At 42.0% G+C, this 22,728-nt stretch overlaps 1 protein-coding gene across 7 annotated transcripts in view; it reads right to left on the reverse strand.

The window, feature by feature from the left end:
- The window catches only part of TJP1 (tight junction protein 1), a 330,363-nt gene that overhangs the window by 20,442 nt on the left and 287,193 nt on the right, over window positions 1-22,728 (reverse strand). For all 7 annotated transcript variants that reach the window (XM_066592505.1, XM_066592508.1, XM_066592507.1 and 4 more), the window contains 12 exons: window positions 21,681-21,786; window positions 20,877-21,027; window positions 19,322-19,430; window positions 14,917-15,136; window positions 11,631-11,815; window positions 9,800-9,895; window positions 8,509-8,591; window positions 6,352-6,562; window positions 4,687-4,787; window positions 3,913-4,257; window positions 1,509-1,757; window positions 115-984 (listed from right to left, as the gene is read on the reverse strand). In XM_066592505.1, the coding sequence (XP_066448602.1) occupies window positions 115-984; window positions 1,509-1,757; window positions 3,913-4,257; window positions 4,687-4,787; window positions 6,352-6,562; window positions 8,509-8,591; window positions 9,800-9,895; window positions 11,631-11,815; window positions 14,917-15,136; window positions 19,322-19,430; window positions 20,877-21,027; window positions 21,681-21,786 (2,726 nt within the window). The remainder of the gene's footprint in view (window positions 1-114; window positions 985-1,508; window positions 1,758-3,912; window positions 4,258-4,686; window positions 4,788-6,351; window positions 6,563-8,508; window positions 8,592-9,799; window positions 9,896-11,630; window positions 11,816-14,916; window positions 15,137-19,321; window positions 19,431-20,876; window positions 21,028-21,680; window positions 21,787-22,728) is intronic.

A 22,728-nucleotide genomic window follows, 5' to 3' on the forward strand; every position in this document is an offset into this window, starting at 1 on the left:
ATCTAACTAATACCAATTAATCTCCAAAATTTGGTGACAACCCCCCCCCCCCCCCAAAAAAAAACCCTATTAAGCTCAAATCAACATGTGCTAAAAATGATGATGTGGCAATACCTTTAAAGCTGATATATCGTTCAAGTCCTTTGTTTTATCTCCTTGAACCGCTCTTTTATTCTCAAACATCTTAACTCTGGTAAGCACGGACTGTGGTTTCATGGCTGGGTCATCCTCATCCTCACTCACAGAAGCTGGTGGAGGTAAAGTTTTGTTACTGTTCGGCAGAAGGTCTGACTTTATCTGTGCTGGAGGTGGCATGTTTTCTACTCTAGGAGAAATGTCAAACTGTCCTTGCTTCGTATTAAATCCCTGGGAAGGACTATGTTCATAACCCCTTGGATGCTGATCAAAGTATGGTTTCGATTCAGCAGGCCGAGAAGTGGGCACAGAAGGAAATGTCTGAGGCTCTGGCTTGTAACGGACAGGCATATCAAATTCTGCTGCAGGGGGTTCTTCGTAATGAATTTGGGGTCCTTTAAAATTTTTAGGACGAGGTCGATTGTCATAGGCAACAGGAGGTGGCTCCTCAAAACGAGGTTGCTGTGGAAAATAGCTGCGCTCAAGACTTTCTTCTGAATGCTGCCTAACACTAAAGTCCCTATGCTTACTATCAAACTGTGGCCTTTGTGGATAGGAGGCCTGCTTATCGTCGTAATAACCCCACTGGTCGTCATAAGTAGGCACATGGTCATCGCTAGATATTCGGGGGTCATAATTTTGAGAGAATTGATCCACATAATCTGAAGTAGGGTCATATCTGTAAGACGGATCGTATTCTCTGTTCATTGCTTTTTCTGCATAGGATGGCAGGGCATCAAAGTTCAGGTTGGTGTCTTTCTCTGGCCTCTGATGGCCAATTACTTGTGGTTTTATCAAGTAATTATGTCTAGGATTCTCTTCCAGAGTATATGGCTCTTTTCTGTACACCTGTAAAAAACATAAAAATAGACAGACATCAATAAAATGGGAAAACAATCTATAATCTTTAATTCAGTACTACAGCCACAAGATGGCAGCTTTCATGCAGTATAAGTCATGCTTCTTGGAGAAGGGTGATGCAGTGCAGGTGAAAATATTACAAAAAACATGTGCCAGCTTTGGAAAATGTGATAAATGTGAACAGTATAGCAAATCTATACTTAAAAGTCAAAAAAAAAAATCAGAACATGTTAAGAAAATAGAAAAGGAAGGCATGCAGTACTTGAAAGCCATGCAAGGGGAAAAATGCAAGCGTAATAAATTCCAGTGATTTAGATGCAGCCTAGTGAACTGCTTCAAATCTCCAATCTGATTATCTACCTTTATTACTGCAAGGACTGCGTCAGCAATAAAATGCTTTGCAGTACTTACAGTACGTCAAGGTTTAGGAGGAAAGTGTTAAAGAAAGAGAATCTCAGATGCAAGTATGACTGGAAGTAGAACAGACTGGTGCAACAATGTAGTACAGGTACCTTTGCAGGATCTATGTGGACAGGTAAAGTTGAAGGCTCTTGGTCTCTTAGCATTATGTGAGCTGCCTCAGTGTTAGGTGATCGCATTGGGCCAGCTTGTGCTTGGTAAGAGCTGTAGGGGACAGGGTTGGGATCCTCCAGTCTGATATTACTTAGGTTTACATTAGGATTTACAGCAGCAGTTGAAGTTGTAGTGTTTGTATCAGACGGCAGAGAAAGGTAAGGGGCAGCAGGTAAGGCATCTGCTTTCTGTGGAGTGTGTAAAATAATTTGTTCACTTTCAAAGGAAAAAACAAAAACTCCAAAATACAAAATCACTGTCCTACGGCAGGGTTCAACACTGGGTTCCCCGTCTACATTTCAAATGGTCTTCAGTTTATTCATTGGAACAATTGCTACTCTAGACATAAAACCATGAAAAAGTGTAAAATTAGGAGTGTTTAGGGTAACAGGGCAAAGAAGCCACGGGTAATCAGAAGCCCCCAGAGCGCTGTGCCCGGTGCCATGAGTTGAAGGCAGCTAGGGCTATGCAGCAACTTTGGTCACGATAGGTCATATGGCCAAAGATCACCATGCAGCCCTGCGATCTCCTGATCGAACACAAGTCAATGTGGGTCTCGCTGTGACTCCGATCACATAAAGATCCAACCTTGTTGGCCCTCCTTTTTTATTTTTCTGCATTCTGCGAGTCCCAACACAAGCCACATTGACTTCTCTTGGATTAGAAGATTGCAGGGCTGCAGAGCAATCTTTGACCACTTGACTTGTGTTGTCTCTAAAGCCGCCGTGTAGCCCTAGCCTTACAGGTACAGAATCGGTCAAGGGGCCGTGGAGAACCTCTCATAACACACCATCTATAACAAAAGCTGTTCTGCCATCTCCATTTATCTGTATTCTGCCATTTGTCCTTGGACAGATACAAGGAGCTGGCAGCCCCCATTACCAGAATCACTCCTGAGTGAAACTATTCATCTAGACTGCTTAGATTACAAAAAATTACTTAATATGCAATTGCTTAATATACTGGTTTAGACCAATATTGGAGGCGGTCCAGGAATGTCACATGACTGCCTGGTGTACACAATGCTTACATATGAGTAAAGCCAACAACTCTATATTGGGAAGTCAAATGCTACAAATTGCTATAAATTCCTAATAAAAGCAACATTATGAAGAGCCAGGATATAGGCTTTATAAATACATCTTTAAATGCTACGAGCTGGAGCTCAATTTTGTAGGAAAACAAGATCAGCAAAGTTTGTAACTTACACGTTAAAACCCCACCGCAGGCTCATGAGTCCAGTGGGTGGTTTATAGAGGACTCTTCACACTCATACAGGGCAAGTGTTAGCTATATATTAATCTGCTCAGCTAGTCCGCATCTATAGCATGCGGTACGCAGATTGGATAGCATGACTGCTGCGAGAGGCTCCTTTTAAGCCACTCAAGGCATTTCCAGTTTTGCCTTCAGCAGTAATGTACAAGTATAAAGGCCAAGCACTGTACTCTACATCCAAAACTTCTGCAGAATTTATTCTGCATCGGCTCAAGAGCGCAGACGATGCTGGTGGTTCTAGTATATATGGCTGGGCTCACCGGACTGTGTGTGCCAACGTGTCAGGCACGAACACACAGCAAACACAACGACAAACATACTTGCTGTGGGCCATTAATCTCCATACACTATCTTGGCGTGTATGCACACGTAATATGCGCCAAGTTAAAACACACTGCGATTTTTTCCGTGCGAGTAATATGCATGCGGAAAAAAAACTGCAGGTGTGAGTGGTTCAGTACTAATCAATGGGCTATTGGCATCGTAAGTCACGGGCAAAGACAATACGCCCGTGTGAGACCGGCATAACACAAATCACTCAAAAGAGCGATTGCATTTGTGATGACAGTGATACATTTCTTTGTCGCATCACTCATTTCACAGAGCAATAAGGAGAATTCTTATTGTCTGTAACAGGTAAAAGCAGGGAAGCGCTGAAGTCTAAGCAATTACATATAAATATATAGATACCAGATTTTCATGACAAAAAAAAAAAGTACATTATGCAGAAATATGCAACAGTTGTATAATTAGGATTACGGCTATTTAAATGTTTAAACGTCTACCGATCAGTATTACTTGGTGGCCAGGCAAAGTCTACATCAGGAGACATCCCAGTGTCAACATGCTTCTATATTTTAGAAACTACTGAAGTAACAAATGCAATTACTGAAAACGGTTAACTAAGAACCCATCACCATAAGTTTGCAGAGACTCCTACTGATCTAGACCTCTAAGCACTTGGACTCCTTAAACTAGTTAAGACGTCCAAATGAAAATTAGTTTACTAGATAGGAATAGTACCATAAAAAACAAACTGGCATGCAGAAAATGTTCAATGAGACTTACCTGTTGTGAAGGTACATTTTTATATCCTGGCGAATCTGTTCTGACAATTGGCTGTGGTGGATAGGATGGGTAAGTTTGGTTGTCCTGATGATGTATCCCTGATGTGTCATCACGTACAGGTTCAGATGAGCGTGTAATGGCAGATTCTGGTGGGGTTCCAGCCTCATCATTGAGGGTTTCATCCAGGTCCTGGTCAGTGTAAGCCCCTCCTTCTGTGTCAGTATCTTCATAATCTGAGGTGTGCCTGCTATCAGTGCTATACATTGAGTATTCACTACCTGGTGCTGACAAGTAGGATAGACGGTCGTCATGCAAATCAAGATCATCATCTGTGCCACCTTCTGCCTGCACCGAATGAAGCCAAGTTAGACCAGGTTAGTAATTCGAGCGCTGGAATTTTGCTGGAGAAGTCCAGGCTTTTTATTTAGTGTAAACATTTAACTGTCCCTTTAGAATTTGTCTGCTAATGTAAACGTTTGCATACTAAATACTGTACACTGCAGAAACTTATCCGTGTTGTGGGACATTGCGGAATTAAAAATGTTCATGTATTTAAAAATACAAAACAGGAAAATGGAATGTTGGCTGACTAACAAACACTAAGATGTATCAGTTGTATTGTGCATGACATCTAAATCAAAGGCAATTTTAGCAGATTCATACATTTGCAGCTTCTGTAGAGTGAATTCCAGGCACTGCATTCTAGTGAGTATGCTGAAAAACATTGCCACAAACTCATGCACTAATATACTAAAGAACTGGAAGAATTCTTACTTTGCCTTCTGAGACCCAAACCAGCTGGTTCTGTTGCTGCTGAACAGCTTCCTTCAATCCTCCGTACCAACCATCGTTCATAGAATTTAAGTTAATGGTAGCTGGGAAGAGACAAGATTATTACACTTAGAAGTCATTTCATCACATATAAAAAAACAAACAAAAATGGAATATGCAGGAATGAAAGGGAAAGAGCAAAGTGGTTGAGAAGGGATGTAATGACATGGAGATGGCTTCATACTAGAACAGTGAGACAGAAAGATAGTCATCACCCACAGCATTTTAGGCTATGGGCCCCAGGGACAACGCTGCAACAAGGGCATGCGGTTTACAGCTGTGTGGCAAGCACACGGTAAGCACATGATTTGTGTGTACTTTACCTGTACTTGCTGCACGGCAGAAAACCATCCCGATACTGCTGCAATCTCAGATAAAACCTACTGCAGCCATCAACTGCTGCATGTATAAGCCGCCTAGAAGTGCAGGATTGTAACCCTGTAAGCACCAGGCTGTTCTGTACCTTAAGGACTAGACACTTTTCAGGGATTTTACCCATGTGGTGGTTTTACTGCCCTATTTTTCTTCCTTTAGCTACCAAAATTATTTTTGCTGTGTTTTTTCCCCCATGACATATAGGGAGATTTTTAAAATATTTTTCACTGACTTTTTTTTCAGTTTTTTTAGTTTTGGTTTTTTCTTTTTACCCCTAATAAAAGATATTTGTTTAACATGTCTAATTTGGTTTTCTTTTAAATTGGTATATTTACGCTAAAATAAAGTATAGGAATAAGTTCCCCATTTTGTTTCGGACGTTTCGATATATAACATGTATGGTTTTGGATTACAGGGCGCATACGGTGACGGTTTTGGTTGGCGTCTGCTTTGGGTTATTTTCTTTCTTCTGTATATATTATGGTTTTATTCTGCAATTTTTTTTTCTTACTTATGTACATAATTATATTTTTTTAGTATCCATGTCCCCCAAGACTTCATATAAGACCTCTGGAGGACATTTGTATGTTTTTTTTTTGTTTTTCTATACTTTCCCACTGTAGCTGGTGCATCCATAGGAGCCCCAGTCACAGGAGAAAACATCCCCTGTAGTGACAGTCACTGGCAGAGCTGGTCAGGGTCCAGTACGACCCTGCAGCTCTGCTGTAGCAGGGAATCCCAGCGGTCATGTGACACCCGGGGTCATGAAGTGGGAGAAACACTTTCACTTTAGTACATATCACTCAGTGGAGTGCTTTCTACTCAAGAAAGGAGGCGGCAGAAAGGGTTAAAACCCACTCCTCCCTTCTCCATGTTAACAGCTGTGACTAACAGACAACAACTGTCCTGCTTCCGATTGATTACAGAAGCAGGCGGCTTTAATCCCCACTATAATTTTAAATACGGCTGGGCTTTAACCCTGGGACCAAGCGCCGTATATTTACGGTGCTTGGTCCTAAACGGGTTAAAGAAACCCTAAACAAAGAAAATTCACACAAAAATCCTTTAAATTCTTAATCTTCACCTTTCCTTTGATGCTGATGCTATCCAGTCCCTAATTACAACTAAAATGGAGAAAAGTCTGAAATGAAATCTGTGTCTCCCAGGAGCTCAGCCATTATTTCAAAGGTCACAAATATTTTATAATCCATCGTAAACCGCTTTTCCACTTACTTGTGAAAAGATGGTGATTATTTTTGCGTAGTTTATGTGAACGTTCAAAAAGTTTTCTGGCACTTTTGCGAGATTCAGGGCACAACCTCGTTCGCATAGTTTTCACACCCTGTTTGGAGTCAGGGTTAAGGAACACTACTATTGGATACCACTGTGCATAGTTCAGGCGGTCTACAGCATTGGGAGTCACATCAAGAAGTGCATGTTTATCCTAAACAATATAAATAGATAACATGAGAAATCCTTGCACAAAATACCAAAAGACCACCAAAGTAAGGGAATGCAAAATTATACATATCAGTGTAAGCATATAGCCTTAATATTCTAAAGCTGAAAATTAGAGGCACTGGGAGAAAGAGATAACGGTCTAAAAATTAAGTCTTTGATACCCATTGCAACCAATCACAGCTTTCTTTCTTATAGGGCCCTTGAAAAAAATTAAAACCGTGCTGCAACTGGCTGCCATGGGCAATAAAGCTTTACTTTTAGACAGTATGATAAATCTGCCTCTATTTTTAAGATGATATTTAAAAAAAACAAACAAAAAAAAACAACAAAAACAAAAAAAACCTTCCTTAGGCCGGCTTTCCACAAGCGGTGTGATATACCGCCGCAGGGGAGCATTATCTCACTGCGATTTTCCGCAATGATCCTATGATTATAATAGGTTAATCGAGAAAAAAAAACGCAGAATGCAGCAATTTTTATACGCGAGCAGAAAATCGCAGCGATTTCCCGCTTGAGTACATTGAACAATTTCCATAGGATAAATATGGAAAATGCTGCCCAATGTGTTAGCCGTGTGCGGATTATTGCCACGGGCAACGCAGTGAAATATCGCCATGGACAGGAAGCCCTTACTCAGCACTAAAAGCCCTTTAACATGGGATGATTATCATTCAGATTCCTGCAGGAATTTGACCGATAGTCGTCCGGTGAAAATGGATGTAGCGACTGAACAAGAATCGTTCAGTCTCTGTATGCAGAACACTGAGTGACCCATTCAGTGTAGACAGCAGCAGTTCACTTTTGAACGACTGTCTGATTGCTGTAGAGGCAGGTGGGCGAACGCTCCCCGGCCTGCTCCTCCTTCATGCCAGCAGCGCTTTGAGTTAAGCCAGTGATACTCACTCCTGTGTAACAACACAGGAGCGAGCAAGCATCACTGGGACGAGCTGTCGGGTATCATTGGTGTCTTTGTGAAGTCTGATTAATGTCGTCCTTGCCCACTCTGAGTTTTGGTGGGCTTTGTCTCCTCTTGTCAGTGTTCATATTCTTTCCATTGTGTTAGAATAGATTTATTGGTGCGCTGCGGGATGTTCCAAGTTTGGGAAATGTTTACATAATTTAAGCCTCATTTACACTTCTCTACAACTTACATCATATTACAAACCATGTGTCTCTGAATAAAGTCTTCTGTGCAGTCAACTAATTCTGTGCCTTCTGAAGGTAATTTGTCAGACAAGACCTTATTTAAAAGCTTCCTAGCAAAAAGAGGTGAATACACATGCAGACACAACTTTTCAGTCTTTATTTTTTAAACAAGGATTTTTTTCACTCCACTCTAGCAATTTGGACTATTTTGTCAGGTCCATTACATGCAATCTACATTATAAATCCATTTTAAATTCCAGACTTCAATGAAAAATCAACAAACAAGGAGGGGATTAAATACTTTTGTAAGGTAGGTAAAGATAAAGTCCCTTGGTGCAAGCACCGAATCATGAATGACTCCTAGGGTGACGTCACCTGGCAGACTGTTTTTGCAGGGTGGTTTGCCATTGCCTTCTCCAGTCATCTTTTACCCCCCAGCTAGCTGGGTACTCTTGTTACCGACCTCGGAAGGATGGAAGGCTGAGTCAACCTTGAGCCGGCTACCTGGATACCTGACCCATGCGGGGATTGTATGCTCAAAACAGTATTAACCGGTTAGCTCCATTTACTTATACACTGTATAAGCAAATGTGCCACGTAAACTTTCATGCAAAAACCTGAGATAATGTAATTTCTATACAACACTGCTTAAATCAAAAGACTTAACCGCTAATGCCTAATCAGCATGCATCAGATTTATATGAATGCTGATCAAACTCTGCTATATACAAGATGACCAGCAACGTCCGTTTATGAAGATAACTTGTCGTCTTCATTACTCACCCTGTCAATAATCTGCTTGATTGTATGAAGACGAATGATCCCAGAGCTCCGCTGGTCAGTTCCTGCGTCCCTCGGTTCACTTCCTAAAGAGTAAAGTGTTTGTTATACAAATCCAGAGTTTAAGGGCAAACACAAAATGCCTATTCATGAGCAGCCCATCATGTAAAAGACAGATAACTGCTTGCTAAAACTGTAATTTGGGAGGGGTTATACGAGTAATAATTGTTTATTGGATCTCCATCTTTTTGCAAGCTTGAGACTCCCGGCAAGGCTTTTATAGGCTCAGGTTCAGGTTTTCAGTGCTGGTTTATGTGATGCACCAGCGACCAAGGTTGGAGCTGATAACTTGTCAAAACAGCAGCAGATGAGAGTTCCAAGCAGTACACCTTACTTAATGGCATTGAAAACCCTTCCATAGGAGTGGCCACTAAGGGTTTTTTTTTTTTTAAAGGATGAAAAGGAGGAACAGTTTCAATTTTCCCCTCTCTACTTTCAAAAAATTATAACCCTCTTTATGCATTAACGTAGCGGTCTCCTATGGTGTACACACTGCAGCAAAAGTGCCGATAACTTTATTCTATGGGTCAGTATGATTACTACAATACCAAAAAATAGTTTTTTTTGCTGTACTAACGAAAAATAAATAAGAAAAAAAAAAAGAATTTGCAGCCGCCATCTTCTGACAACCATAACATTATTTTTCCGTTAAGTTTTTTTTTTTAACCTTTTTTTCATTTTGCGGGAAGTCCTGTAGTTTCTACTGGTACCATTTTAGAGTCTGCCGTTTTTTAATTTTGGAGAAGTAGGTGTACAAAAAGGTAAAAATGTTGACACTTTTTTTTTTTTTTTTTTTTTGAAGATAGCAAATATACACCAACTGAACTTAAAACTTTTACATGTCTCCACACCAGGTGTTAGGACTTATCTGTCAGAATTGACCCTTTTATTCCCATACATGATAATCATTAACCCCCCCATTGCTTACGGTTTGGACTTCTATAAAAAGCTATTCAGTGTAATCTGTCTAGCCTTAGCTCACTTACAATTATTGTTAATTTTGGATCAGGTACAAGCAATTCAATGTTACATAATATTTTAAAATTACATTTATCATTTCACTGGTTCGTCAAAAAAACCCCACAAAATAAAGTTTAAAAAAAGGGTCAAATTCTAACATAAGAGTTGTGCACCGATTTGCCATAGCAGCTTGCAGTAAGTGCAGTTACTAAATAGATCATTGTACCATAATGTTGAAAGTTACATACATAAATTGAAGGTCAGAGAAACTTACTTGCCACCTCGTAGATATCTGGCTCTTCTCTTGCCAACTTCTCTCGTGCAACATCAGCAATGGGACCAAAGATGACAACAGGCCTGAGAAATCCAGCTAGAAAACATTTATTGAGAAAATAAGCCAAAAAGGTTCCTTAACTCAAAACTATGGCAGGACTCATTTCTCAATACTCCTTGAGATGGCACTGCTGACAGACATTTTTTCCCTTGATTCACAAGGTAGATTTAACCCCTTAAGGTCACAACAATTTTAGTTTTTTCTCCACATCCCTAAAGCCATAATGTATTTTTTTTTTTTCAAATCGCCATATCCATACGATGGCTTGTTTTCAGCACGTTGAGTTGCAGTCTTAATGGCACCATTTTGGGATGCAAATAGTGTATTGAATAAACTTTAAAAAAATCTTCGCTCTGGGCTTTTGTTTTTAAGATATTTTAAATGTTATGTTTTTCTACTTTTTCACAATAAAATAATTTGCTCTTCTGTTACTACGTTTAGTAGTGCAGAGTTTTGTTGAATTTCTTTTTATGAGATTTTTTTTTTTGTTTTAGTCTTGATCAGTACGATTTTCATCTACATAAGAATGCTATAACATGAGCAGCCTCTAGAGCTTATGTTTTGCCAATAACTGCTGGGTTGAATCTGCAAGTCTAGGTGCAGATTGGCAATTAGAGGTACAGCACGTAACATTAATAGCGCTTGTGTAATAGCCTGCAAAGAGGTTTTTTTTTTTCAATTAATGATTTTAGAACAGGGACAAAAAACAGCTAACCTAGAACTGATTCAACGCTGCATTTTTTTTTCTAGCCAAAACCAGAAGTAGATCCAGCAGGTACGAGTCCTAGTATATTTCCCTTATCTTTTAAATAAAGCTCTGACTTTCAATCAGAAAACAGCATGAAAAAATTTCCACAAAAACCTGTGTGAAACCACCCTTTGGGTCAAAGCCACATAGGGTGGGTCCTCTGCAGATTTTTCATGTGAAAAATCCACAGCATTAACAGTAAGGCTGGGTTCACAGGGGACAGAATTGCCGCAGAATTTCCATGCAGAACGTCCGCACGTCAATTCCGCCCCCTGCTCCTAATCCCGGGATTAGCCAGCAAAGTGGACAAGATTTTGCAAAAATCTCGTCCACATGCTGCGGCCAATCCACACTGAAACTGACGTGCCGCGTGGAAAAAAAACAAAAAGATGCGGCATGTCAATTCTTTTTTCTATTCACAGCGGCCACTCTCCTCTCTATGAGACAGCCGCAGTGGAGATGCAGGCGGCTTCGCCGCTTCAAAATCCCGCGGCTGCAGGCTTTGAAGCTTCAGTTATCCCGTGGAAATCTCGCGTTTTTACGGTGCGGCCAAACCGCAAGATTTCCGTCCCATGAGAACCCAGCCTTATAGTAAAGTGGATCTAAATAATCATCATCCACACACTGCACAATTAATCTGCATGGAGGCCATGAAGAAACTGAGAGGCAGTGCGGAGATAAGTCCGCTTGCAGCCACTCATTTAAGGTGGGACTATCAATTTTATTGAAAAGGATTATACACAAAAATATAGAAATTTGGTAATTTGCAAAGTAGGATCAGAAATCCAGTCCCAGCAAATCATGCCATCAAATAAAGGCTTTGGATCATAGATACTATAGCAGCTAATGCTTTTTGTTTCTAAGAAGAAAAAAAAAACGTAAACATTATGCAAACTACATTTTTAGATCAGATAACAGATTGGAAGACAAATATTAAATTAAAATCAGTACCAAGTCAGTACATTCTATTAAAAGTATCCATCTCAATGGCTTCAGTAAGAAAACTAAATTGGCAAAAAATACCTTCTCGCAAGACAACTCTTTCGTATGCAGGAAACTTTGTCTGAACAGGTTGGGCAGAGAGGTCTTCCCTACTTTTCCTGAGATTTCGCTTGGAACTTCGAAGACCCCGGAAGCGCCAAAAGTCTGCACGATCACCTCCAGCTGTTTTAGGCAGGGTGTACTGCACACTTGCAAGCTGTTCAGCTCTAAGAAAAAAATATATTAAAAAAATAAACAAAAATCAACCTTAAAAGAACCTGTACTGTTTTATATGATTTTTTTTAATAAGCATTGTAATATATTTAATAAGATGATTCTACTTCCTTTCTGTTTAAAATGCCTTTTGAACTTTCCTGCAGATCTCTGCTTCTATATTCAATACTTTATTAATGGTATATACATTTGTCTCCTTTGTGGCATACCTGCCTTCTGTAATTGCCATAGTACAACTGCCCAGATACTTTGCCAACAATGACTTGTGCCATTTCTAATATAAATGGCCTTTTCAGACTAGGTAATTCTTGTTTTTACGAGCAGTTGACGTCACTATATAGACAGGCTGGTCATAGGTGAGAATCGTTCACTTCTCGTTCGGGGTTTCTTCTATGTAAAACTCTGAGCACGGAGTGTTTAAATGCATTGAGAAGTCAATGTGCCAACAATGATTTTTAGTCATGCTGCAACAGAACGCCAAACAAAAAGTGACCGATTCTCTTTTGGTTGTTGGCGCTCTATCGAAAACTTAACCTCTCAGAAACTCAACTTCTTGCGCTTCCACCATCAACTATATCTCTAGCTCAGTCTGTGGTACCACCACAACGCCTTGGCAGCACACCAGCTGTCTTGGGGTCATATTTGATTTAGACCCTTCACTCACCAAGTTTAGTCACTTGCTCGCTCAGGTCATCTGCACCTCATATACATCTCTCTAATCCCCCCACTACAGAGATGTCATAACGGTCACCCTTATCCATTTTCTGCTTTATTACTCCAACTCGCTACCTATCAGGCTTCCTCTCTCTAAACACTCTCCTCTCCACTCCATCCTGAATGAAGCAGCCTGGTTCATCATCTTATGGCTACACTGATGCCTCCACCCTGGGCCAGTCCCTGTACTGGCTGCCTATCAAATATGGAACACAATTTAAACTCCTCATTCATCCATAAAGATCTCCATAGTGCTCCCTCATCTGTCTACCACCCTAGTTAAATTCCTCTCTAATCTGGACCTCCCACTCTCACCTAGCAAGATTTTTAAAATCAATAAGTCCCCCTCCATCCTCCCCAGGCGTCTCACCTCCTCGTGAGGTCAGTGTATTTAGTGATTGTCTCAGTGTATGTATGGTGAATGTTGGGAGTGTTTGGGATTGGGATGTCTATGATGGACGTGGTTGTGTCATGTTTGTCAGTGAGTGTCATGTCTGTTGTGGTGGTGGTTTGGTCTCTGTCGTAGTACAATTTGTGCGTGTTGTTTTCTAGGACTGTCTGTCTGTGGAGTGTATTAGTGTGGGATAGTTGGTACTTGTCTACGAGCTCTTGGTGGATTAGATTTGCTGTTTGACTATGTTTGTGCAAAGAGCTGCAACTGGAGGTGATGTGTTGTATTGTTTCTGTCACCATGTGGCATTTTATGCACGTCTTAGGTGCGGTGTCTTTAGGATGTGTTTTCTGTGTTTAGGACTTGATCCTGTATGGCAATCATGAGTCCCTCTGTTTCTCCAAAGAGGTTACCCCGAGCCAGTATTATTAATTTGCATTCCACTTGGTAGGCCGGGTTCTAATGTGTCCGTCTCTCACTCCCCCTGGAGTTGCAGTGAAGGGGTGAAAAACTGATGTCAGAACTGATCCCATAGTTTTGTAAAGAACAGTTCTAGGCATCCCCTGCACATCAGCATTGATGTCAGATGCGTTCCTGAGCCAGACAGGGAAACGTTGCATGCAAGTAAAACATAGAAGGGAAGCGGGGAAATTCAAAGTATTTTTTTTTAAACAATAAGGAAGCAAAATTGTTTTATTAAATACATTAAAGTTTATTGCAAATCACATGAAGGGAGGAGAAAAAAAAAACTAAAAGAACTAAAGAACTTAAAGCCTTTGATTGCTGGGGCCACTAAAGAGAACTCTACTGCAACAGTTATGGTACTTTTAGACAAGCAGATCATTGCTTGAATGAGCAACAGATGTAATCGTTGGCTCCTTCGCTCTCATGTGACCGGTTTATACAGGCAGACACATCGTTGGCTCGTTCAATCGAGAAATCAGTCTTTCACATTCGCTGTATAAGAAAATAAGGACTGAACGAGCGCTATTTAACCCAAATGAGCCAACAATTATTTTATGCCTACATAAAACGGATGAACGAAAAGTGACCAATTATCGTGATTGGCTCGCGTTTAGACCAATTATCTTTCACTTTCGTTTGAACAATTTTTTGAATAATAGTTCTGTCTAAAATCACCTTTAGAAAAGCCAGATCTGCAATTACCTTTTTTTTTTTGGTTCGCTTTAAAAAAAAAAATAAAAATCTATTTGTGACATATCATTCAAACTAAGTCATCTCTGATTTGGTCTACTAATTACTTGAAAATGGCTCCAATGAGGAGCTGAAATGTTGCTGTCTAACTACGGAGGGGAATAAACGTACGTCTCCCTGAAGATATTAGAGTGCTGCTTTTTGCTCGTTAGGGCTCCCTTCCACTGGCAATTTTTTCATTGCGTTCCCTGCGGCGATACTCCGTCCGCGGGGAACGCTTTTCAAAGCGTTGCTATGGAAAGCGCAGCCCCCGTCCACGAGCAAAGAATCATAGTGATTCTCCGCTTGCGGACGGCAAATCGCACCATGCTGAAAATTGCCGCGATTCTCCACGGTGAGCGTATTAGATAGGCTCACCGCGGAGATCCGCCAGCTGGCTCCTGCTCTCCGTCGGCGGCTACCGCAGTGGATATCGCAACGCCCGTGGTCAGGCAGCTTAAGTCTCTACTGTGGACTTAGATGACTTAGTCCTTGGAAGCACTGCACCTAGTGTCGAAACTTTAACTGTACTACCTCAATTATTTGCATACACATGTCTTGGAGCAACACCCTCACCCTCCGCGCAATTTTCTCAATACCAGCATTGCTTCACATTACTTGTCATTTCTGAAACTGGTTTAAGAGCTAGAACAATTGGGATCTCTATACTAGACCAGAAGCAAAAAGAGAACAATCATTCCCCACAATTGCATAAACTGCAAATAAAGGGGGGGAAAAAATAAGCCAAATTGTTCCTATTCTGGTCATTAACTAGAGGTATCAACTTTATCTTACCGATTCTTATTTGGGATAATGCCTCTTTCCACTTCCTTATGATTTCTGCCTATTCGAATTGCCAGCCATGATCCTAGCTTCCCATTGTAAAGAGTATCCACAACTCGAAACACCTCTCCCTTGTTGAAACTTAAGCCATATGGAGATTCCTTCTCATACTCAAAATGGGTTCGGATATAAAAGGAATCGCCAACATCTGATTCAACAATGCGACGATATACTGTAAGAGACAAAACACAAATGAATAGAATTACTCTGCTTCAAAGACAATACAGCACCATTTTTTTAAAAACCAATTAGAGAAACATTTTCCATTTTTACAATCTGTGCTTTATATTCTGAATGTCATTTTGTTTATTCTGTTTATACATGACTAAGGCCTCCTGCACACGGGCGGAAATTCCGCAGAATTTCCGCCCGTGGAAGCTGCCATAGGATTGCGTTAGCAAACGCAATCCTAGGCAGACGGACGCGATTTGTCCACGCAAAATCTCGCGCGACAAACAAATCGTGGCATGCTCTATTTTGCACAGAACTCACTCCCCGGCCGGCGGCTCCGGTCTGCGCATGCGCCGCTGCCGGGCAGACGGCACATCAAACAGCCGAAGCCGCGGAAGCAGGTGAGTACGCGCTGGTCTCTGCAGGGGCGCGGGATGGGTCCCGCTGCGAGAATTCTCGCAGGCGGCCTAAGGGGGCTGCCATCTTACCCGAGCTGCAGGCTGCATTTAGAGAGCTGTTTCAGAGCAGCTTCATGGGTCTAACAACAGACACTGATTGTTCAGTCCTTCACATAGGAAGGCCAAACTCTGAACGAGAAGTTCACGATTCTCAATGATGACTGGCCCGTACAAACAGGCTGCACGAGTGCAGACGAGCTGATGAGGTTCTCGTTCAGTGTAAAAGGGCCATTAGCCAATACTTGATTTATGTGTAATACAAGTGCTGAAAATAATTTTTTTAGAAATGTTTATTGTGCTGCTTCTCCTAGAAATGACTGAATAGATTGGACAACTGGATGTTACCAGGGTGTCCCTACGCAATCTGATTTTGTCCAATCACTGCTGACTGTGCCAGACCGACCAAACAGCACTTTGACAAATGGAATAATGCCCAGTCACCAATTTATTCATACATTTCGAGGAGCTGTAACGGAGGAATGACAATGCAGAATGTTAAGAAACGCTGCTCCATTATTGTCATTTTAGGACGAATACATTTACTTCCTAAAGCACATGTCAGGGGAATGACAGAGGCTCCCGTGCCTAAATTACTTGATTTGGATCTGAAGTACTCTATGGGAGATAGAGAAGATTGGGAGGTGGGGAAGTTCAACATAGCAAACTCTGGGTCACATGCGAGATAAGCCACTGTTTATTCCCGACTTTCTACTGAGAACAAATGCAAGCGTGCATGCATATGTGGGGAGTTGGTAAGAATAGCTGTCAGGTAACAACTATATACAAGGGCATTCGAAACTTAACCCATTTAGGGCCAAGCACAGTAAATTTACGGCGCATGGTCCTGGGCTTTAAACCGATAGTAAAATACGGCGGGGGTGGGGGGAGGTTAAAGCCTCTGCTTCTACAATAAGTCAGAAGCATATGGGGTTGTCAGCTGTTAGGCCTCCCTCACACAGGGCGTTTGCAAAAACGCGTTTTTCAACGCTGCGTTTACTGCAGATTCCGCCCGGTTTCAGCAGCGCTGGCATACTTTATGCCAGCGTTTTGGCTGCGTTTTCAGCTCGGCTGAAAACGCAGCAAAGGATGCTGAAAAGAAAGAAAAAAAGCAATACTCACCTAGCGGCTGCAGTCCGGGTCGCGGCCGCTGGTCTCTGCCGCTGATCCGGGCTTCCCCTGCACTCACAAGTCTATTGCCGTAGGCCAGGTTTGAGAACCCCGCCTCCAGCAATAGAGTGCTGTGACTGGTTGTTGGCGCTGGCTCGATGCCCAATCACAGCCCTTCATTGACTGTCAAAACTTTCTTTTTTTCTCTATCTAGCCTAGCTGGGACTGATTTTCAGGGTAGGGCTTCTATTTTCAGGGTAGGGCAGCCCTCAGTGCTGAAACAGCTGCCCATTCATTTCAATGGGCAACGCAGGGCTGAAAACGCCTAAAAATAGAACATGCATCGCTGTCAAAGCGCAGCGTTGGAAGGCGCTGCGTTTTCAGCCCTGTGTGAGTAGCCCCATTGAAATGAATGGGAGTGTTGTACAGCTTTTAGCGCTGGACTGAAAAGGCAGCGTTAAACGCTGTACAAAACGCCCTGTGTGAGGGAGGCCTTAGTGACAACTGAGAACCCGTGGGAGAAGGCAGGAATGGTTTTTAACCCTTTCTGCCTTCTCAATGAGCACTATATACTATAGAGTGAAAGTGAAGATCGTTCTTCCGCTACGCGAGCCGGCTGCTGGGATCCCCTGTCACAGCAGAGCTACAGGGTCCTAGCAGACCCTGATCTGCTAGTGACAACAGGTGACTATTCTCACTAAAGGGGATGTTTTCCCTGTAACTGAGGCAACCTTGGATGCTCCAGCTACAGTGGAAAAGTGTCAAATTAAAAATAAAAAAAACCAAACCAAACAAAAAAAAAATACACAACAAAACATGTGAATGCCCCCCCTAGGTCTTATATGAGGTCATAGGGGACATAGATATTTACGCCAACCAAAACTGTTGCCATATGCACCCTGTAATCCAAAACAAAACCACACATTATATATCAAAACATCAGAAACAAAATGAGGAACCCATTGCTAAACTTTATTTTAACATAAAATATACTAATTAAATATATTAAACTATAAAAGGTTAAAAAAAAAAGAATTTTTTTTTTTAAGCTATTAACCCCCAATAAAACTAAATAAACAGGGGGAAAAGACAGTGTAAAAGATAATAACAAAAAGTCCCATATGTCAGGAGAAAAAAAACAAAAAAACAAAAAAACAGTAAAAAATAAATTTTTGTAGCTGAAGGAAAAAGAAATCTGGCATTAAAACCACCACATGGGTAAAATACCTAAAAGGGGTCTGGCCCTTAAGGTACAAGCAGCCTGGTCCTTAAAGGGTTAAATCTTGCAACAAAATGCATGTATGTGAAGCTGATGGTTTCCAATGGGTTTGTTTAGGCTACAAATCAGCTCTCATGTGAAAGAACTCATTGAAAACCCTGACCTTCACATTCATGCGTTTTGTAGTGAGGATTTTGTAGCCCGTGTGAAAGAGGCCTAAAGGGCTGTTGCCACGTAGGGCATTTATGACAAGTGAACAGGATATGACAAGTGTCGGAAAGATATAGATCTTTATTCGGGACCTTCCCTTCTTTCTACATTAACAGCGTAGCAGAATAACTTAGGCGGGAACAGTGTAGGTCGCTGTCCCATGCTGTATACATAAGTCTTATTTGCTTCTATAGGAGTCATGTAAATAGTAGCACAGCGTGCTTGGCTATTTCCGTAACAACCAGCATGGATGTGGACAAGTAAAATGGGACATGATTTGGGCCCCTTGTTTTATGGATAAGGGCAGGTCCCTAATAAGACACACACATCTACCCCGTGGATATGCCATAAATGCCTGAGATGGGAATACCCCTCTATTTAAGGCCCTATTCACATCACATCTCATTTCTATATTTAATCATGCAAGTCATAAGGTAGAGAGAAGTATACAATTTTGGATCTCTTCTACTTTTTTTTTGTCCATCACTCACATGGACATACGTGTGTACATGTTTTCACAAGTGATGCCTGTGTCTCAATAAAGTCTGAATTCCTCCAGACTCCCCAATAAAAATTCATGTTTATTTCAGTGGTGCAAGGGGAAGGATCTGCTGACACTGCTGTCAGGAACATTGAGGACCACCGAGAACATCTAAAAGTGTATGGCCTCCTTTAAGATGCTTTTACACGGTACAGGTCTTCCCAGCGATAATAGTTCCTCTGCTTTTACAGAAGAGCCATCAACGCTAGCGAATGGATGCAAAGCATGCTGGTGATCGTTCAAGCCACCAGCCTCCATGCACAATAAGCAGGCATTCGTTCAGAAATGTGCAAAACACCACAAATGAATGTTTGCCTGTTCACATCGGCTAATCCGCTGTTCAGTTTTTGCATGCCTTAATCTGGACGATGAATGAGAAGGAAACAAAATTCTCATTCGTTAGTCAGGACATGCATTTACACTAAATGATACTTGTTCATATTCCTGCCGGATGTGGGAATCGGGGCGATCGGCCGGTGTAAAAAGGCCCCAAGGCAACTCTATAAGCTTCTAAAGCCTTATCTACATCTTCCTGATCATATACACCTCCTCCCGAAAAGCCAGGTAAAAACGAAAAGGGTATATGATGAATTGTAGTTTAAAGTAAGCAATCCCTTAAGAGTATTTGTAAAGGTTACTAAAATCACTAACCATCTTTCTTTTTCTGTGCCAGAATTGTGACCTCTTCTCCTTTGGGTAAATCAAGCAGAAACAGGACAGCCTCCTCCCTGATGATATTTGTAAAATCCACATTGTTTACCTACAAGATGAAAAATGTGTGGTTTAAAGGAAAGGGGTTGTCTCGAGGAAGCAGTGAAATTTTTTTTTTGCCCAGTCCCCCTTATTAAGCATACATTACTGAGCACCCGTGTAAATGACTTTTCTAGCCGGTTTCTACTTACAGTTCCAGTGTTTCAGCAACTTATAAAAAGTTTCCCCAAGATGGCCGCCGGCTCTTTTCCCGTCGCTTGCTGTAGCCCGACGTGCGCGCTCCCGAGATGCTACCAGCTGTGTCTCCCTGACAACCGGACCCACCGCGGCTGCCGACCACGGCACACGCTCTTGGGCCACAGTCACCCACCGCCAGGCAGCAGGTAACCAGCGCTAGGCCCCGGGGCCACAGCGGCAGGCCGTCACTCGTCACCCCCGTCAGTCCGTCACCCATCACTTACCTGGGCGGCTTCTCGGCAAGGCTGGGCGGCTTCTCGGCACGGCTGGGGGGCTCAAGTTTCTGCACCTTCCTCTAAGAGAGGATGGTAGCAGAATGGCGGCTCCAGCGCGCTCCCGAGAAGTTACAGCTCGTCTGCGCATGCGCAGAAGACCTGTAGCGGCGAGCACGCTGAAGCGGCTCGTGCTCAGAGCAGAAGACCGGACTGCGCAAGCGCGTCTAAAAAAGCAAGCCGCCAGCGAAATTAGACGGAATCATGGAGACGAGGACGCTAGCAACGGAGCAGGTAAGTGAATAACTTCTGTATGGCTCATAATTAATGCACAATGTACATTACAAAGTGCATTAATATGGCCATACAGAAGTGTATACCCCCACTTGCTGCCGCGGGACAACCCCTTTAAGAAAGCTTTATTTCCAAGTTGATGTAGGCGATATGCAAAATCAAGCATGGTAAAACACATGAACAAGTAGCATATATATATATATATGTTTCGGTGAACTGTGCTGCTTGAGTCATATGCACAAACAGCAGGAGATACTTCCAAAACAAGCTTGTACCTGGGCTACGTCACACGTAGATATTTTTAGAATGAATCCGCCTCCCATCCTAGCTGGACTGGGTTTTTACACCACCATTTACATGCATTGGATACAGTTTGAGTACATTTTTGTCCACACAGACAGCAGCTAAAATAGTAAGGACCTTCACAAGTCGTGCAAATTCCACATGGGAAAAAAAATGGCACACTAGCCCCACCAACGGTGTTCATGCACAGCAGAAATCCTTGGATTTCTGCCATGGATCTTCTAGTAAAACACAAATTGGATTTGCTGTCCTTGCAAATCCTCTGTCTGAGCTTACCCATAGAGGAGAGTAACAGAAAAATTAGTATCAGGGCAACAAACGGCAAAACCCAAAATTTGTATGCAGGTGTACACACATGTAGTCCTGTCTTCAGACACATAATGTAGAGCCCCTAGATCAAATTAAGTCCCCAGCACACTACTTTGAGGTATACAACACTTGGGACTTACTCTTAGAATCTGGTCGCCTTCTTCTAATCCTTCTTTTGCTGCAGGGCTATCATCCAAAACACCAGCCACAAAAATGCCAACATCATTTCCACCAGCAAGACGTAGGCCTACACTGTCTCCTTTCCTGAATTTTACTAGTTTCATGCTAGGCCTGAGGGATGAAAAATTATAGATTATTAATGAATACATAAAAAAAAAAAAAAATTTTTTTATTTTTTCCTTAAAGGGGTTGTCCCGCGCCGAAACGGGTTTTTTTTTTTTTTTTTTCAACACCCCCCCCCCCCCCGTTCGGCGCGAGACAACCCCCGATGCAGGGGTTAAAAAAGAACACCGCACAGCGCTTACCTGAATCCCCGCGCTCCGGTGACTTCTTACTTACCTGCTGAAGATGGCCGCCGGGATCTTCTCCCTCGGTGGACCGCAGGGCTTCTGTGTGGTCCATTGCCGATTCCAGCCTCCTGATTGGCTGGAATCGGCACGTGACGGGGCGGAGCTACACGGAGCCCCATTGAGAAAAGAAGAAGACCCGGACTGCGCAAGCGCGTCTAATTTGGCGATTAGACGCTGAAAATTAGTCGGCTCCATGGAAACGAGGACGCTAGCAACGGAACAGGTAAGTGAAAAACTTCTGATAACTTCTGTATGGCTCATAATTAATGCACAATGTACATTACAAAGTGCATTAATATGGCCATACAGAAGTGTATAGACCCACTTGCTTTCGCGGGACAACCCCTTTAATCATCTAGGTTTTGAAGAGGAGGCTGCGCACGTAAATACAACTGTACATAAGAGTAAAATTACCTAAGCATGCCATCTTCATGTGTAGAGTTCGGGAAAGGACCATCAGATGGGCTAACAGGCAAGTCTACATCAGGTTGCCCTGACTGGGCATATACTGGTTTCGGCTCTGAAGACAAGACAAAAATGTGAAGTTAAAAAGTAAAACTGTTAACTTACAACAAACTGTCAGGCTGTGTTCACACGGGGCATTTTGGATGTTTGTTTTTTTTTACAGCATTTGCTAACTGCAGGGGGAAAAAAAGCCAAAATTTGTATTTTTAAATTTTTTCCCCTCATAAAAACACATCAAAAAATGTGTTCAAAATACCATGTATGAAACACAACTTCAAGGTAAACAGAATACAGAAGAGTTAACCCCTTAATGACTAGCACATTTTACACATTAGTGAATCATTTTTGGTTCACCCCTATTCTAAGTGGCATAATTATTTTTTTTTTGTGTGACAACTTCACACACGACTGCATGCATGTTTGTGCGCGCCTGAGAACCAAGTATTTGTCGATTAAACAATGGTTTTTTTGTGCACACATCGCGGATTTTACTGTACCGTTTCTGCCCGGCTAATGAAGACGCACCGATTCAAATGGCTAATTAGTTAAATGAGTTCCAGATGTGTTCTTTTCCTGCACAATTACAGAGGGTTTCACAAATCTAGCTGATTTTGTGCGCATTTACGCATCCCCATTGACCATGGGGACTTTGGGTGCACAAATGTGCAGTAAAATAGAGCATGCTACCAAAATGCACAGGAAAAATATGTGCGCGTGAATTAACCCACAGAGTACAATGGGCTTTATCCTTTGCATATTGTGCACAAATTTTGCATATGCCCGTGTGAAGGGGTACCCATCATGTATAATAGAACTTATCTATTTTTTAAGGTGGAATGGAGGAAGGGGGGGGGGGAAATTCCACCAAGGTTTTTGGGTTTCATTTCTGTGGGATTCACAAAACAAAACAAACACTTTGTTACCACAATTAAAGGGATACCAAATTTACAAATGTTATGTTTTGACAAAAAAAAAAAACTGTTGCCAGATATCAAGA

This window comes from Eleutherodactylus coqui, chromosome 2, assembly GCF_035609145.1.
Source record: "Eleutherodactylus coqui strain aEleCoq1 chromosome 2, aEleCoq1.hap1, whole genome shotgun sequence".
NCBI classification, from domain to species: Eukaryota; Metazoa; Chordata; class Amphibia; order Anura; family Eleutherodactylidae; genus Eleutherodactylus; species Eleutherodactylus coqui.